This window comes from Coloeus monedula, assembly GCF_965178545.1.
Source record: "Coloeus monedula genome assembly, chromosome: 6".
In the NCBI taxonomy this organism is placed as follows: domain Eukaryota; kingdom Metazoa; phylum Chordata; class Aves; order Passeriformes; family Corvidae; genus Coloeus; species Coloeus monedula.
The window spans coordinates 150,218-165,591 of record NC_138786.1 but is presented as its reverse complement, the minus strand read 5'-3'; the positions used below and the strand labels follow the sequence as shown (position 1 = coordinate 165,591).

Here is a 15,374-nt window from a genome sequence, read left to right as displayed (position 1 = left end):
ATGCGCGGTGACCGCTACACCTCAGTGCTGCCGCCTTGTGGGCACACCCGGTACTGCAGCTCCGAGCGCCCGCGGCGCTTCCCGCGGCTCCTCCGGCACCGGCACCGGCACGTGGAGCTGGACCGGGACAACGACCGAGACAGCGACCGGGACCGGCCGTGCGGGGCCCATGGCCGGGTCCTGCTCCCGGGGCCGCTCCCGGCAGGACCCGCGGCCGCTGTGCCGGGAGCGCAGGCGCGGAACCGGGAGCGGCAATGGCGGAGCGCCGGGAGCGGCAGTGGCGGGGAGCCCGGGGAGCAGCGCGGCCGGGCCGGGGACACCGGGGCGGCTGCTCCGGGCTTGGAGGTGAGCGGGGAACGGGGACAGCCCCGAGCGGACGGCGGGGACGGGCCGGGGAGGGAGCGGGCGGGGGAAGCGGGGGGACCCGGTGTCGCGGCGGAGGGAAAGCTGATGAAAGGATAAAGATGCAGAGGAACAAGTGCTGTAAACCCCCCAGGCTCTCTGAGAGAGCAAACCTTCCAGTAATGCCAGTACATCGCTCTGAGAGACTCTGGGATCACAAGGTTTTCCAGGAAAGCAAAACAAGGACAGAGATGTGGGAATAGGCTTCCAGTTAAGAATGGTTTGGTGGGTGTAGGAATGATTCTTGTATGTTTGATGCACCCCTTTTTATTCCTGGGATAATTTAAAAATTATTCCTTTAACAAATTCCTTTGACAAATGAACAAATTTGAGAATTTGAATTTGAGAGGAAACAATGCAAAATGAACGCATGGAGAGGTCATGGAATCATCCTGGACTTGCGGAATGGTTGGGGATGGAAGGGGCCTTATGGATCACCTCGTTCCATCCCCTGCCATTCCATCCACTAGCCCAGCGTGCTCCAAGGCCCATCCAGCCTGGCCTTGGACATTTCCAGGGATGGGGCTGCCACCATTTCCCTGGGTTTACGGGCACAAGAGGAAATTTCCAGCAGGAACTGAGGGGTTTCCCTTGCTCTGCCTGGCCCTAGCAGGGCTTTGGGAGGCAGAGGCTGTGGGAGCAGGAGCTTTGCCCACTGCCTTGGAGGAGTCTCTGATGTCCCAAAACCCAGCAGAGCAAGTGGTTGTGGTTTAACATCCCGTTCAAAGGAGATGCCAGGCCAGGAACGGGAATGGACTGCAGAGCAGGGATGGTGCCCAGCAGAGGGGTGACTGTCCAGGGGGTCCCAGCAGTCCATCCCTGCTGCCCAGGTTTGGGATGAGCAGGCTGGTGAGTGTCCCTGTGCTTGCTCTGCAGGATGAGGAAGCCAGGCCTGCTGAGGAGGAAGATGAGGAGGAGTGGGAGGATGGAGACAACGGCCACCAAAGGCTGGGGAAGGCACAGATCCAGGTAGGAGACGTTGCCTTGCGAGGAGAGGGACTTGTCTGTCCCGTTGGAATTTGGGGCGTGAGGCCAGTGGAACAAAGGCTTTGATTCCATTTTCTTACTTGGGTGTTCATGTGCCTTAAGAGAGCTTTGTGAAAATGTCATTGTTCCTGATTGGGTCTCTGAAAAACAGGGATTGAAGCTTTCAGAAGGGGCCCAACCCTGCCTGCATGTATCCAAGTGCAGCCCCCACTCCCTGTTTTTGTGTCATCCATTGCTGCTCTTCCCTGTTATTACTGTTATTGCTGCTATTACTACTATTGTAAATTCCCACTCCATTTCTTCCATAGCCCTTTGCTTCCCAGAGGTGGTGCTTTAGTCAGGCCCCTCCAGCCTGGGAAGGGGCTTTTGGCTCCGGACTCATTCCCAGTCCCCATGAGCAGCTGGAGCTGTGCTGTCCCCAGCAGGTGCCTTTCCTTCCTTCCCTGCTGTACTTTGGCTTTTCGAGGGCTCTCTGGGGGGCTGAGGGAGAAGTTCTTTGTCACTCCAGGGCAGAATTAGCTCTGGTCCTACTAAAAGCAGGAGGAATCATTTCATCCTTGTTTTTGGATACACCTTTGGTGTTTTCTCTCTTTTGCTGACACTGTGTGGTAAAGCAGCAGCTCCCAACTTTTCAGTGCTGCTCCCAGTTTTGTTCGTAGCTGGTAAACAAGAAACAGTAACTTGCTGCCTTGGGGTAATTGGATTAAGGACAAGGCCTCCCTCTTCATTAATATTCCAGAGAAAAGCTGCCAAGGAATAAAGTGAGAGCTTCCCCAGTGAAAACCTGCCCAATCCCTTGCTGAGTTTGCACACACACAAGGCTCAATCCCTGCTGGAATCCCTGTCACAGCCCCCAGATAAATGTGCAGTTTAAGGTCTCACAGCCTCAACTGGAAAATGTCCTGCCTCTGGATGTGGAAAATCAGTTTTTCATTGTTACAGCACCAGCTGAAGGTAATTATGAAGTGGTGCAATGGTTTTTATGTTGTGTGCATGGAGGAAATTCACAGGAGCAGCCAATGCTGCTCCACCTTCATGGACAACCCTCTGGGTGTGGGATCTTGATTTGTGGGTGTGAAATTTTCTCACAGAATCCTCTGAGGCTGAAACAAAGACAAGGAACTTTCTGGGATGGGAAGAGCCAGAGCGAGTTGTTGTGGGAAAGGAAAGTGAAAGATGGTAAGTGCTAAAACCTTTGTTCTTCCCTTGTCCTGAGCTCTGTAATCGGGAATGGGTCAGCTCTGGAAATTCCCTGGAGACACTGGAGAATGATCCCTGGTCTACTGAAAAGCGGGAAAATCCCACTGGCAAAATGCAGACCCTGAGGGAGGGCAAAAAGAGCAGGACCTCGGCCTGCGAGTGAGAAAGGAGAGACAAATGTATGGCTCATCCTGTGCCTCAAGGGACCAGGAAAAGCCCTTGGCTGAAAAACTGAAGTGTGTAGATACAAAAATGCTGCTAGCAAGGATTTTCTTGCTATTTTCTAAATCTGTGAGAGACTTTTCTCTCTCACAGAAGAGGTAGCAGGGAATGTAAACAACCAAGCCACCTGCAACCTTGAAAAGTCTTGTTTATGGTACAGTAGAAAAATATTTTGACAATGGATGCTTTAGGATTTTAGCCAATCACCCCAAGGGGTGGCTGATCCTTGTCCAATTAGACTATAAAGAAAAACGTCTATAAAAGAGTTTGTAAAATAATTAAATAAATCAATCTCGCTGCACAATTCCTGCTGCTGGATCTTCTCTCCTCCTCCTCCCTACGGCTGCGGGGCACGGTGATGTACCCTAGGGCCCAGGCCTGCGGTAATAGAAGTGCTGTTCCCCAGGGAGCCCCTGCACAGCCCCTGGGGATTGGGCTCATCCCGGCTTCCTTTCCAGAGCAAGAGGAACACCCCACGGTGCTGTTTGAGATGTTCCTGACTGGAGCTGGGGCTGACTGGGCACTTTCCCATTTTTCTGTAGCAAATGGGCCATGACAAGGGAATTGGCTCCAACAAGGCCAAGGGTCAGTGTGGGCTCTGCGGCGAGGACAACCCCCAGAACTGGACAGGGAAGGGGACCTTCACCCACACTCCCAAAAAGCTGGGAAGGAAAAACACCTGCCTGCAGCTCCTGGAGCTCTGGGGTTTCTGGCACACTCAGGGACATGAGGGGATAATGCCAGAATCATTCAAACCTTGGGAATAATGGACTTAATAGCACCCCTCAAGCCTGTTCCGGGCAGGCTCCTGACCATCGGCCACTGGTTGCAGATGGCTGTGGAAGTGATGGAGGTGTTCAGGGAATGCTGATTGTTTTTCCCTCGTTTTGGCAATCTGGTCAATAAAAATATTAATTGATGTCTTCCATCAGGGAAACATTTAAGCAAGAGGTGCCAGAAAGAATTGGAGTTTCTGATTTTAAGTCTCCAAGTTAAAATCCCCCCTGGATGGTCACCGGTGCGACTCCCACGGACTGGTCACCTTGGCCAGGAGTGTCCAATCCTGCTGTCAATGCACTGGACCAGGATGTCATTTTCATTTCGTGTAAAGACCCTCTGGGTGCCCCCCAGTCACTGGAAGGACCGGACTGGGCTCCCAGGGCAGTAATTCCAGGTGTTCTCTTCATGGCAATAGCACAGGAGCCTTCCCCTTGGCCAGAGGAGCGGCCAGTGCCTCCCTCAGTCCACAAATCCCCAGGACAGAACACAGAGAAAGGAACAGGAATATGAAAATCCCCCACAGTGGGAGTTTGTGTTGCTCTGGATTAAATTTTGAATTTATAATGTTAAAGGGGGGCGTGTGGAGGGGCTTTTCTCTCTCTCCTGTTCATTATTGTTACCACTGCTCTTGTTGCTCTCACTGTTACTATGTGTTGTCATTACTCTCAAATGATTGCATTTGTCTTGGTTTCCATTCTTAAACTGCTCTGAGCTGGAATTTTGTCTCTGGTCTCTTCCCCATCCCACGGGGGGGTGAGGGAGCGGCTGCTGGTGCCCAGCTGGGGTCCAGCCGTGGCCCCGGGCACTTCTGGGGGCTCCGAACCCGAGGGACAGGAGCGGTTTTGGGCTCACAAAAAGAGACCCAGTGCTGCGTTTTGGGGGCTCAAAAGCAGGCGCAGAGCTTAAAAGCAGAGACTAAATCCTGCACTGTGGAGTCCTGAGAGCAGGCTGGTATGGCCAGAGCTGGGACTCAGAAACAGTGACTAAATCCTGTTCTCAGGCCTTGAGGAAGAGACCGAGTCCTGTGTGTTTGGGCTCACAAAGAGAAACGGAAGTGCTGCGTTTTGCTGGCCCTGAATTAAAGGCCAAGTGCCGTGTTTTGATGCTCAAAGCGGGCTCTTCGGGCCAGGGCGAGTGTGTGTCTCTGGGCTCCGAGTCCTGCCTCAGGCACAGCCCGAAGCCGGGCTCGCCGGCCCCACGCAGAGCTCGGGAGCAGCGACTCAGCGCCGCGTCCGGGGCTGGCGGCAGAGCCCGGGGCCGCGTCGTGGGGCCCAAGGCGGGCTCCGGGAGGGGCTCAGGGCTGAGAGCGGAGCCCGGCCCGGCGCGTCGGGCCCGGCTCGGGATCCCGGGGCTGCCCGGGCGCCGGCACAGCCCCGGCTCCCCGCGGAGAGCCGGCCGGAGCAGGAGCGGCAGCGCCGGGCTCGGCCCCAGCGCCCGTCCCGGAGCGGCTCCTGCCGGTGCCGATCCCAGCCCCGATCCCGCCGGGGGAGAGGCGGCACCGCCCGGGACCCGCAGCGGCCGCCGGCACGACCCGGAGCCCCGGTCCCGGGAGCGGCCCCGGTGCGGCCCCGGTGCGCGGGGCGGGCCCGGCCCGGGAGAGATGGGCGGGGCCCCGAGCGATGGAGCCGCCCCCGTGCCGGGCAGGGCGGGCCCCGGGGCCGGGCGGGGCCGGGGCTCTGGGGCGGGGCCGAGCGGGGCCGGGGGCGGCTTCAGGGGCGGGGCCGGGCCCGGCTCAGGTGCGCGGGGCGGGGTCCGCACAGGTGCGCGGGGTCCCAGGGCGGCTGCGCAGGGCGGGGCCGAGGTGATTTAAGCCCCCGAAATCGCCCCTGCCGCCATTTGCTCCCTCAGAGCTCGGGGAGGCTGCGGCCGGGCCGGGCTCCCCCGGCGTGGCCCGGGAGAGGCTCCCGCTCCCCCTCTTTCTTCCCCCTCTTTCTCCTGCCCTTATCCTCCTCCTTCTTCCCCCGCTTATCACCTCTTTCCTGCTCCCCCAGTTTCTTTCTCTCTCCCCACACCCTCTCTCTCTCCCAGCCCCTCGCCTGCCCTCTTCCCAGCGCCCCCCACCCTCTCTCCCTGCTCCCCTGTGCATCCCCGACCCCCCCCCCCCTCCTTTCTCCCCCACCCCTCCTTTCTCCCCTCTCCGTACCCCGCTCCCCAACCCGACTCCCCTCTCTTCCCCCTCCTCTGACCATCATCCCTCCCCCTCACCCGGCCTTTCCCTTACCCCCTCGTTCTCCCCAAACCACCCCGACTCCTCTCCCTACCCCCCCTCATCCCTCCCTGACTCTCCCCTTTCCCTCCTTCCCCCGCAGCCGCGGGGCTCGGGGCGCCGGAGAATAAAGCCCAGAGGGCCGGAGCCCGGCGCCCCTGCCCTCGCTGGAGCCCCACACGGGCCGGGCCCGCTCGGCGGGTCCCCCGTGCAGTACAAAAACAGCGCCGGGGCTCCGGCTTTCCACACATCACACTGGGGATCCCCTCCTCAGGAGGGGTTCCCGGGGGGGTGGTGGGTTTCGGGGAGGGTGGTGGGTTGGGGTAGGGTGGGCCCCCTCCTGAGGAGGAGGTCCCGGGGGGGTGGGGGGTCCGGGGGGGGTGGGTGGGGTGGGCCCCCTCCGGAGGAGGGGGTCCCGGGAGGGGGTCAGGGTGGGCCCCCTCCGGAGGAGGGGGTCCGGGGGAGGGGGTGGGGCGGAGGGGGGACTTTCACCCCCCTCCAGTCCCCGCCCCCTCTCCCGGACCCCCTCCTCCGGACGGGGCTCACCCCGGCCCCCTCCCCGGGACCCCCTCCTCCGGACCGGGGCCCCGGGGGGAGGGGGGGGGGGGGGCGGGTGGGGTGGGGGGGTCTGGGCGGGAGGGGCTGTTGGTTTGGCCTGTGGTCTCTATGTCTGTTCATGCCGCAGAGTGACGTGACCCCCCTCTGCTTCCCCCCCCACCCCCCTCCCGGGGCCCCGGTCCGGAGGAGGGGATCCCGGGGAGGGGGCCGGGGTGAGCCCCGTCCGGAGGAGGGGGTCCGGGAGAGGGGACGGGGACTGGAGGGGGGTGAAAGCCCCCCTCCGCCCCACCCCCTCTCCCGGACCCCCTCCTCCGGAGGGGGCCCACCCCGACCCCCTCCCGGGACCCCCTCCTCCGGAGGGGGCCCACCCCACCCACCCCCCCGGCACCCCCTCCTCAGGAGGGGGCCCACCCTACCCCAACCCACCACCCTCCCTGAAACCCACCACCCCCCCCGGGAACCCCTCCTGAGGAGGGGATCCCCAGTGTGATGTGTGGAAAGCCGGAGCCCCGGCGCTGTTTTTGTACTGCACGGGGGACCCGCCGAGCGGGCCCGGCCCGTGTGGGGCTCCAGCGAGGGCAGGGGCGCCGGGCTCCGGCCCTCTGGGCTTTATTCTCCGGCGCCCCGTGCCCCGCGGCTGCGGGGGAAAGACGGGACAGAGGACGAGAATAAGGGAGCAGAGGGGGTCAAAGAAGGAGCGCAGGTGGGGGGTTCGGGGTGTGCAGGGAGAGGTGGGATGGGGGGACAGGAAAGGAGGCGGGGGGAAGACGAGGACGGAGCACAAGTGGGGGGTCAAGGTGCAGAGGGGGAAAGAGGGAAGAGGAACAGAAGGTGGTAGAGGGGGAAGCAAAGGTGGGGGACGGAGGGGGAGGATTGAGGGCAGGTGGGGGGAATTGGGAGGGAAAGGGGAGCAGGGTGAGGGGGCAGGGGGGACCCGGGATGGGGGGGAAGGAACGGTGGAGAAGGGGAGAGAGGGTGGAGGGGTAGGGCAGGGTTGGGGTGTGTAGGGGGACAGGGAGGGGGGATGGGGGGGACCGGGCCGGGGGGGAGGGAGGGGAGGGCTAGGGGGGAGAGGGGGGGGGGTTGGGGGGGGGGGTGTAGGGGGTGGGGGAGGAGAGGAAGAGGGGAAAGAACGGAGAGGGTTAGAAGAAGAGAGGTAAAGACAAATATAAAGGAAAAGAAACACAGAGATATATAGAGCCCGGCCCGGCCACAGCCTCTCCCACCGAGCGCCGAGGGAGCAAATGGCGGCGGCGCCGATTCCCGAGGCTTAAATCCCCTCGGCCCCGCCCCGCGCAGCCGCTCTGGGGCCCCGCGCACCTGTGCGGACCCCGCCCTTCACACCTGTGCCGGGCCCGCCCCTGAAGCCGCCCGCGCCCGTAAATGCCGGCGGGTCCGCGCCCGCTCCGCTTTGTGCGGTGGATGCTCATCCTGCTCCTCCCGGGCTGTGGCGGGACCGTCGTTCGGAGCGCTGTGCGGAGCCCGGCACCGGGGGCTGCTCCCGGCGCTGCGCCGAGCCCGAGGCGCTGAGGTGGGACGGGAACGGGACCCGGGCCCTGGGATTCGGGGCTGGGTCCTGTCGGTGTCTGCTGGGGGTCCCGGGCCGAGCCGCTTGTCGCTCGGCGGGCGGGGTGCGGCTGCCGGGCTCGGAGAACTGAGGTGGGATGGGGGATGGCATTAGGCATCGGGATCGCTGCGGCTGGCAAGTGCCGCTCCGGGATTGGCGCTGGCGCCGAGCCCGGCGCTGCCGCTCCGGCTGCGGCCAGCGCGGGGCCGGGGTCCCGCCGGAGCTCCGGCTACGCTCCCGCTGCGGCCGCGGGGAGCCGGGGCCGTGCCGGTGCCGGGCCCGCCGGGAGGGCGGCGCTTCCCCGCAGCAGGCGCTGGATCGCGCCTGGAAGCGGCCGGGCCGCGGGGACCGCCCGTGCCCGCCCCGGCACCCCCCGAGGCCGCCGCTCCCTCAGCGCCGCCCGCCCTGTGGGGCGCCCCCTGGCGCAACCGGAGCGCCGGCGCTCCCGGCCCGGCCCCGCCCGCAGCCCCCGCGGGGACGCGGAGCTCCCCCAGCCCCGGCACTGCCGAGGCCGCCGCACCCCCTGCCCCGGGCCGCTCCCCCGGGGGCCTCCCGCCCGCCGCGCCCCCGCCCAACCAGCGCGGCTGCAGCGGGACGAGCCGCTCCGGGCCGGGCGCTGGCGCCGAGGCCGCTGCTGCCGCTCCTGCTCTGACTGCGCCCGCTGCGGGACCGGGGCCTCGCCGGGGCTCGCTGCTGCTTGGGCCGCTCATCCGATACCTGCCGGGTGAGACCTGATGCTCTCCTTCCTCCCCCCCGCTTTCTCTGGGGCTTGCACGCTTCAATGCAAAAACCTCTGGCTTTAAAAGGCCAGTGAAAAGTATTTATTCTTTATTTCCAGAGCACAGGAGATCCGGAGTAGGAAGGGAAACACAAGGACCACCAAGTCAAACCCTTATGAGAACGACTCATCTGGAGATTGAACCCACACCTGGGCATTCTCAGTACACTGCTCCAACCGAGCCAATCCCAGATCCCGGGAATGTCCTGGGACGGGAATGCCAAGTGCCAGCAAGGTCATTCCTGTGCAAATACAGCTCCTTCTTTTATGCTAATGCTGCTTTCCACACCAGCCCCTGCAATGGCCACAGGGCAGAGCTCCATGGCCAGCACCTGATCATGGAACAACACGGGTGAGCAGTTGTGTGACAGCACTGAACTCTTCCCATAACCCTGATTTCCTGCCCTTTCCAGGATTTACCCAACAGCTGCAAAGGTGCTCGTTCCATGGCCCTTTCCAGGGAGGAATGAGCAAGGCAAGTCCTGAGGGTTCACTTGGTCCTTGGCAAAAGTTCTTCTGGAGAGTGTCAGGGCTGCTCCTGCCTGCAGAGGGGCCTTTCCCACAGGTGAGTGTTCACAGCCCAAAATCCCAGGGGCTGCTGAGGCCGGGCCAGCTTTTGTGGCCCAGAGCTGCACAGAGCTCTCAGGGACTCCTGCTCACTGCCAGGAGTGTTCCTTGGTGCTCCCTCTGTGTGTCCCAGCTGGCAGGGAATGGGGGGAAGGAGAAGGCCAGGAGGCCCAGGAAGGGAAGCAGCAGCTCTTGTGCTTTGGATTTGCAGAGAGGAGCTGTGCCTGCAGTGTCCTGCCCGTGGCACGCAGTGTGCCAAACACACATCCCCGGAACGGGCACTGGGCTGCCCGGGCAGCGCTGGGATGGACATGGATAAAGGGCTGCCCGCGGCCCCTCGGCCAGGGGCTGCTCTGAACAGGCACCCAGAGATGCTTCAGTCCTGACAGACCCCACTGACACCCCAAAAATGCCCCAAGGAACAGCTGGCACTGGGCAATGTCAGAATGGGCTGTTTGCAGAGGGGCTCAGACAGCAATTCCCAGTGCTGACCTCCCACACTCCTGCCAGCTATGTCCCAGCCACCCAAAATGCCTTCCCTTCCAGCCTGAGGCCATCATCCCTCAGCAGTGTTAAAGCCAAGGCAAGCTTCCCCCACAGCAATGAAATGCCAAGCAATGCCCTCAGAGATGCCTTCAAATGAAAGGTCAGAGTCAGAGAAATCTCTTTGGATTGAGTTGGGAGTTTTTGGGGAGCCAGCTGGAACTGCACAACTGATGGAAAGCTTTCCCAGGTGGCTCCCACTGCAGGTGCCCTGAAGGCAGGGATGTGCATCCCTTTCCTGAGGGAAAAGAACTTGCAGAGGCCACTCCTGAGGCTCTGGAATGAAATCAACTCCTGCAGGGAGAGAAGTCCTCCCGTGGGCACAGGGGCTGCCTCAGCACGGGCTGGGAGCGTGTCCAGCCAGCGCCTGTTCCTGCTTTCAAATATCACCTGGAGCCCCAGCTCGGGGGGTGCAGGCAGCTGAATTCCAGGGAACTCTGTCGGGTGCCCCCAGGGACATTGGGGGGGGGGGCTGGGGGATGAGGGTTACAAACAGCAAATTCTATGGAACATGAAGCTGTCCTTGCCCTGACCCTGCTGAGCTTCCCTGGAAGCTCTGCTGGTTCCTGACACAGCTGGTGTTAAATAGGCAGCTCTGCATGGGAATATCCATGCTCCAGGAGGCACTGGGAGGCTGTTCCAGTGGCAATTCAGCAGGGAATTCAGGGCTTTGGGTAGAATTCATCTGAACTAGCAAAGCCAACCCCCAAATCTGCCCACCACCCAGGGAACAATCTTTGTGCTGCCCTGGCAGCCAAAGCCCCTGGGCTGGGAAATGTCAGCAGGCAAATGGATGGAATGATCTAAATGCCAGCATCCCCCAAAGGGACAATGCCATCACCTCCCTTTGCTCCCCAAGTGTCCACTGTGTTCCCCACAGGTGCCCTGGGGATGCCAGGGAGGTGCCTTTGCCCACAGTGCCTTTCTCCTGCCCCTCTCCAGCCTGAGGCCTCTTCTCCCTTCCCTGCCAGCTGCTGCCAAGGAAGGAGGACACAGTGAGTCCTGAGTTGACCTCCAAATAGTCCTTCCCTCACCTTGAGATGACCTGAGATTTTACCCCCAAAATGTCCCCATCTGCCTCCTTCTGAGTTCCTCATTTTTTACAAGGAAGCATTCTTTCTCTGCTCTGGAGATTACCACAAGATTTGCCCCCAAAACTTTCCCCACCTGTCCACTACCTCTTTCCTCATTTCCACCTCAATCTTTTCATTCTTTGCCTTACAGATGCTTTCAATTTTTACCCCTCTGAACTTCCCTACCTGTCCATAAGTGATTACCTCAGTTTACCCCATCAAGTGCATTCTCTCTGCTACAGATCACCTCAGATTTTACCTCCAACATTTTCCGTACATCTCCACCACTGACTGAGTACTTTATTTTTACCTCCAAATACTCATTTTCTACCATGGAGATTCCCTCAAGTTTTACCCCCCAGATTTACCCACCTGTCCACAGCAATTCCCTCAGTTTACCTCAGGATGCTCCTGCTCTCTCCTAGAGATGACCTCACATTTTACCCCCTCAGTTTTCCCTACCTGCCCAGTTCTGATCACCTCCTTTTTACCTCAAAACATGAGTTCTTTCTTCTACTGATGAACTCGGATTTTATTACCAAAATGTCTATTTTGTCCCCTGTGCACTGACTAGATTTTAAAACCCAAACCACGCAGGTTATGTCTGTCTTACCCCCAAAATGTTCATTCTGCCCCCTACAAATTAGGTCAGATTTTTCCTCAAAACCACTTAATGGTTCCTACATAATTACCTCAGGGTTTGCCCCCCACATTCTACCTCATCTTGACTACTGATCACCTCATTGCTTCCTCAATATGTTCATTCTTTGCCCTACAGATCTTCCCAAGTTTTACACCTGAAATTTCCTTGCCTCACCCCAGTGACTGCCTCAGTTCATGTCAGTGGTCACACTCTCCCTAGAGATTACCTCAAGTTTAACCCCCAAAATTTTCCTTAACTGTCCACAACTTATTACCTCATTTTTACCAAAAAAGATTCATTCTCAACCTTTAGATCATTTCAAGTTTGACCCCTCAAAATTCCCCTACCTGTCCACTACTGATTCCCTCATTCTTCCCTCAATATTTATTTACTTTCTACCATGTAGCTTCTATCAAGATTTACCCCCAAAGTTTTCCATCTGTCTACTACTGCTTACCTCATTTTTACCTCAAAATGTTCTTTCTACAGATTATTTTATTTTTACACAAGTTTCCCTACCTGCCCACAACTGATTCCCTCATGTTACCTCAGTGTGTTCATGCTCTCCCCTAGAGATTAGCTCAGATTTAGCCCCCAAATTTTCCCCCATGCTCAGTACTCATCACCTCATTTTTCCCTCCAAGTGTTCATTCTCTACTCTTGAGATTTTGTCAAGTTTTGCCTCCAAAATTTTCCTTATTTGTCTACTACTCATTTTTATGCCAAAATATTCATTGTCCCCTACAGATTACATCAAGTTTTACCCCCCAATTTTTCCTTCCTGTACAATATTAACTCTTTTCTGCCCCAAAAATGTGCATTCTCTCCCCTAAACATCACCTCAGCTTTTCCCTCAAAAATGCCACCTCGCTCCCCTCGACATCCCCTCCCATTTTCCTACACAAACAATTCTTGTGTCCCCTCTCAGTCACCCCAGGTTTTCAGCTGAAAATGTCTCCTCTGTCCCCTCAAAGTCATCCCAGGTTTTCCCAGTGAGGAGCTGCAAGGAATTCAGGCAGGGCCAATGACACCAGGGAACAGCTGTAAATTCAGAGGCAGAGAGAGAAGATCTACCAGGAAAGGGGAAAGGTTCAGAAAACATTTCTGCAATTAATTAATTAATAATTATTTCCAGATCCCCACTGAGAAGAACACAACCTCACAGCTGTTAAGGCCTGACAGTTCCCTGCAGGGAGAGCTCAGCCCATGTGCCCAGAGGCAATCCCAGCATCTGCAAGAAAGAAAGAAGCAGCAAAAGGTGATTGCTTCTCTTTCAAAGTTATTTCAAGTGCTCACACCCAAACCCACCTTTGCTCTTGATTCTGGCCGGGTGCATGGTGAGCAGTGGGCACAGGTCATGTCATCCATGCTGGTGTGAGTGATGCTTTCTGGGGGAAAGCAGCTGATCTCCAAAGTTCCCTTCCTGCCCCGTGCCTGATCTGCACAGGAGAAAACCTCTTCCAGGAAGGGATTGTGCTCCCTCTAATGCCATTTGCCCAGTCTGTTCCATGGGGATATTGCCAGCCTGGGGCAGCAGAGGCACACGCAGCTCTCAGCACTCTCTGCTCCAAGCACAGCTCTGGGCTCCTTTGCACACTGCCTCTGCCCTGGGGTTTTCTCCAGGAGAAGCCAAGGAATTGCTCCTGGAAGGGTGCAGATTAAGTTATCCCAAAGGGAAGCAAAGAATAAGTATTCCAGGAAGAGCCCTTGGGATCTGCTGGGCTGAGGTGGGAAGGGGACATTCATTCCCTGCAGGGCCAATACACAACAACCTCCAAGCCAAAGCACAGACTGGCAGGTGGGGTCTGACAGCAGCACTCTGACAAACCTCCTTGTCATTCTTCCCTGCAGTGACTTTTGCAAGCAAACTCTGAAGCTGACAAGCCCAGAAGCTCCATCCAGCCACTCTGGAAGGAAAGGATACTCCCAGGGATGAGGCACATTCCCAGCAAACTCTCCCAACACAGCCTGGAGGCAGCGCTGGAGCTCGGGTGTGGGGCTGGGAAGGGCTGCCAGGAGCACGCAGCCCCCAGGTGGGGTGGCAGCAGCAGCAGCAAATTCCCACAGGCTGATGGCACAGCAGAGAGACAAAGGCCAGCAGTGCCCACGGGAGGTGCAGGGTTAATTCTGCTCCCTGCCCTGCCCCATCCCTGCAGGAAATCTCCAAGGGGGAGAGAAACTCTCAGGGTGCCCAAAATGCAGCATCTGTCACCCTGATCCAGCTTCAACTCAGCGTGGGGGGCCAAACTCCCCCCACAGGTAAACACTGAGCTGAGCTGGTCAGTCTCAAACACAGCCCCAGTTCTCACCTCCAGCCTGCTCCTGGGGCTGCTGCCACATTCCTGACAAGGAGCCCCTTTGGACAGGGCTCTCTCTGTGTCTCAGGTGCTGGGCACTGCAGGGACCAGGGCAAGGACAGCCTGAAACCAGGGCAGATCCCTCTGGATTTGTGACACTCTGGGGACAACTGGGGACTTACTCTACACAACAGGCAGGACCAGGGGCCCTCCAGTGCAGTCTGGAGCCCATCAGGTTTGGCTGCTCAAACACCAAAGCTTTTGGTAAAGATGGGACAAGTTAAGTGGTTTTTCCTGTCCTGAAAGAGAGGAGGAAATGGAAATTAAGTCCACTGTGGAAGTCAAAGGCTTGTGCCTTTCACACTGCTGTTCTGACTGCTTGCTATAGGGTCTTATCTATAAAAAAATGAGAGGTGACACCAAATAAAAGAGCTCTTTTTCAACATTTTTCCTCTACTTACTTTCATACCTAAAAAGGATGTCCATTTTTTCTTAGTGCATTCTTTGCCTAATTTTAACAGAACCATTTTCCTTCCAGGCCCCACTTGTGGGTTCTTCACTCCTTTGCCATTGGACTTTGGACAAAGGAAGAGAAGCATCTGCTCCAAACGGGTGTCATCCTGTGGGGAACACCCCCTGTACCAGCCCCAGCCTGGGCCAAGCACGCTGCCTCACTCTCCCCATTCTGGATGCTGGCTCCAATCCAGTCTGAGTTTTCCCCTGTTTTCCATGTCTAAGGACAGGAACTTGTCCTGGTCAGGGTGTAAGGCCTTAAACTGCACCTTGATCTGGGGGGCTGGGACTGGGATTCCAGCAGGGAATTCATTGTTTTACAACTAAAAATTATTCCAGGGAGCTGCTGCTTCACCACACAGTGTCAGCAAAAGAGAGAGAACACCAAAGGTGTATCCAAAAACAAGGATGAAATGATTCCTGCTGCTTTTAGTGGGATCAGGGCTTATGCTGCCCTGGAATGACAAAGAACTTCTCCCTCAGCCCCCTAGAGAGCCCTCAAAAAGCCAAAGTGCAGCAGGGAAGGAAGGAAAGGCACCTGCTGGGGACAGCACAGCTCCAGCTGCTCATGGGGACTGGGACTGAGTCTGGAGCCAAAAGCCCCTTCCCAGGCTGGAGGGGCTTGCCTAAAGCACCACCTCTGGGAAGCAAAGGGCTATGGAAGAAATGGAGTGGGAATTTACAATAGTAGTAATAGCAGCAATAACAGTAATAACAGGGAAGAGCAGCAATGGATGACACAAAAACAGGGAGTGGGGGCTGCACTTGGATACATGCAGGCAGGGTTGGGCCCCTTCTGAAAGCTTCAATCCCTGTTTTTCAGAGACCCAATCAGGAACAATGACATTTTCACAAAGCTCTCTTAAGGCACATGAACACCCAAGTAAGAAAATGGAATCAAAGCCTTTGTTCCACTGGCCTCACGCCCCAAATTCCAACGGGACACACAAGTCCCTCTCCTCGCAAGGCAACGTCTCCTACCTGGATCTGTGCCTTCCCCAGCCTTTGGTGGCCGTTGTCTCCATCCTCCCACACCTC

General features: G+C 58.1%; 1 protein-coding gene across 1 annotated transcript; it reads left to right on the top strand.

The window, feature by feature from the left end:
• Positions 1 to 4,092, top strand: LOC309574578 (uncharacterized protein; the record flags this gene model as incomplete). The annotated part of the gene is made up of 4 exons (XM_082284361.1): positions 1 to 345; positions 1,279 to 1,371; positions 2,481 to 2,568; positions 3,744 to 4,092. 4 exons carry the CDS (start codon positions 1 to 3, stop codon positions 3,977 to 3,979), a joined length of 762 nt encoding a protein of 253 aa, XP_082140487.1. The 3' UTR covers positions 3,980 to 4,092.
• Positions 4,093 to 15,374: the final 11,282 nt, after the last annotated feature.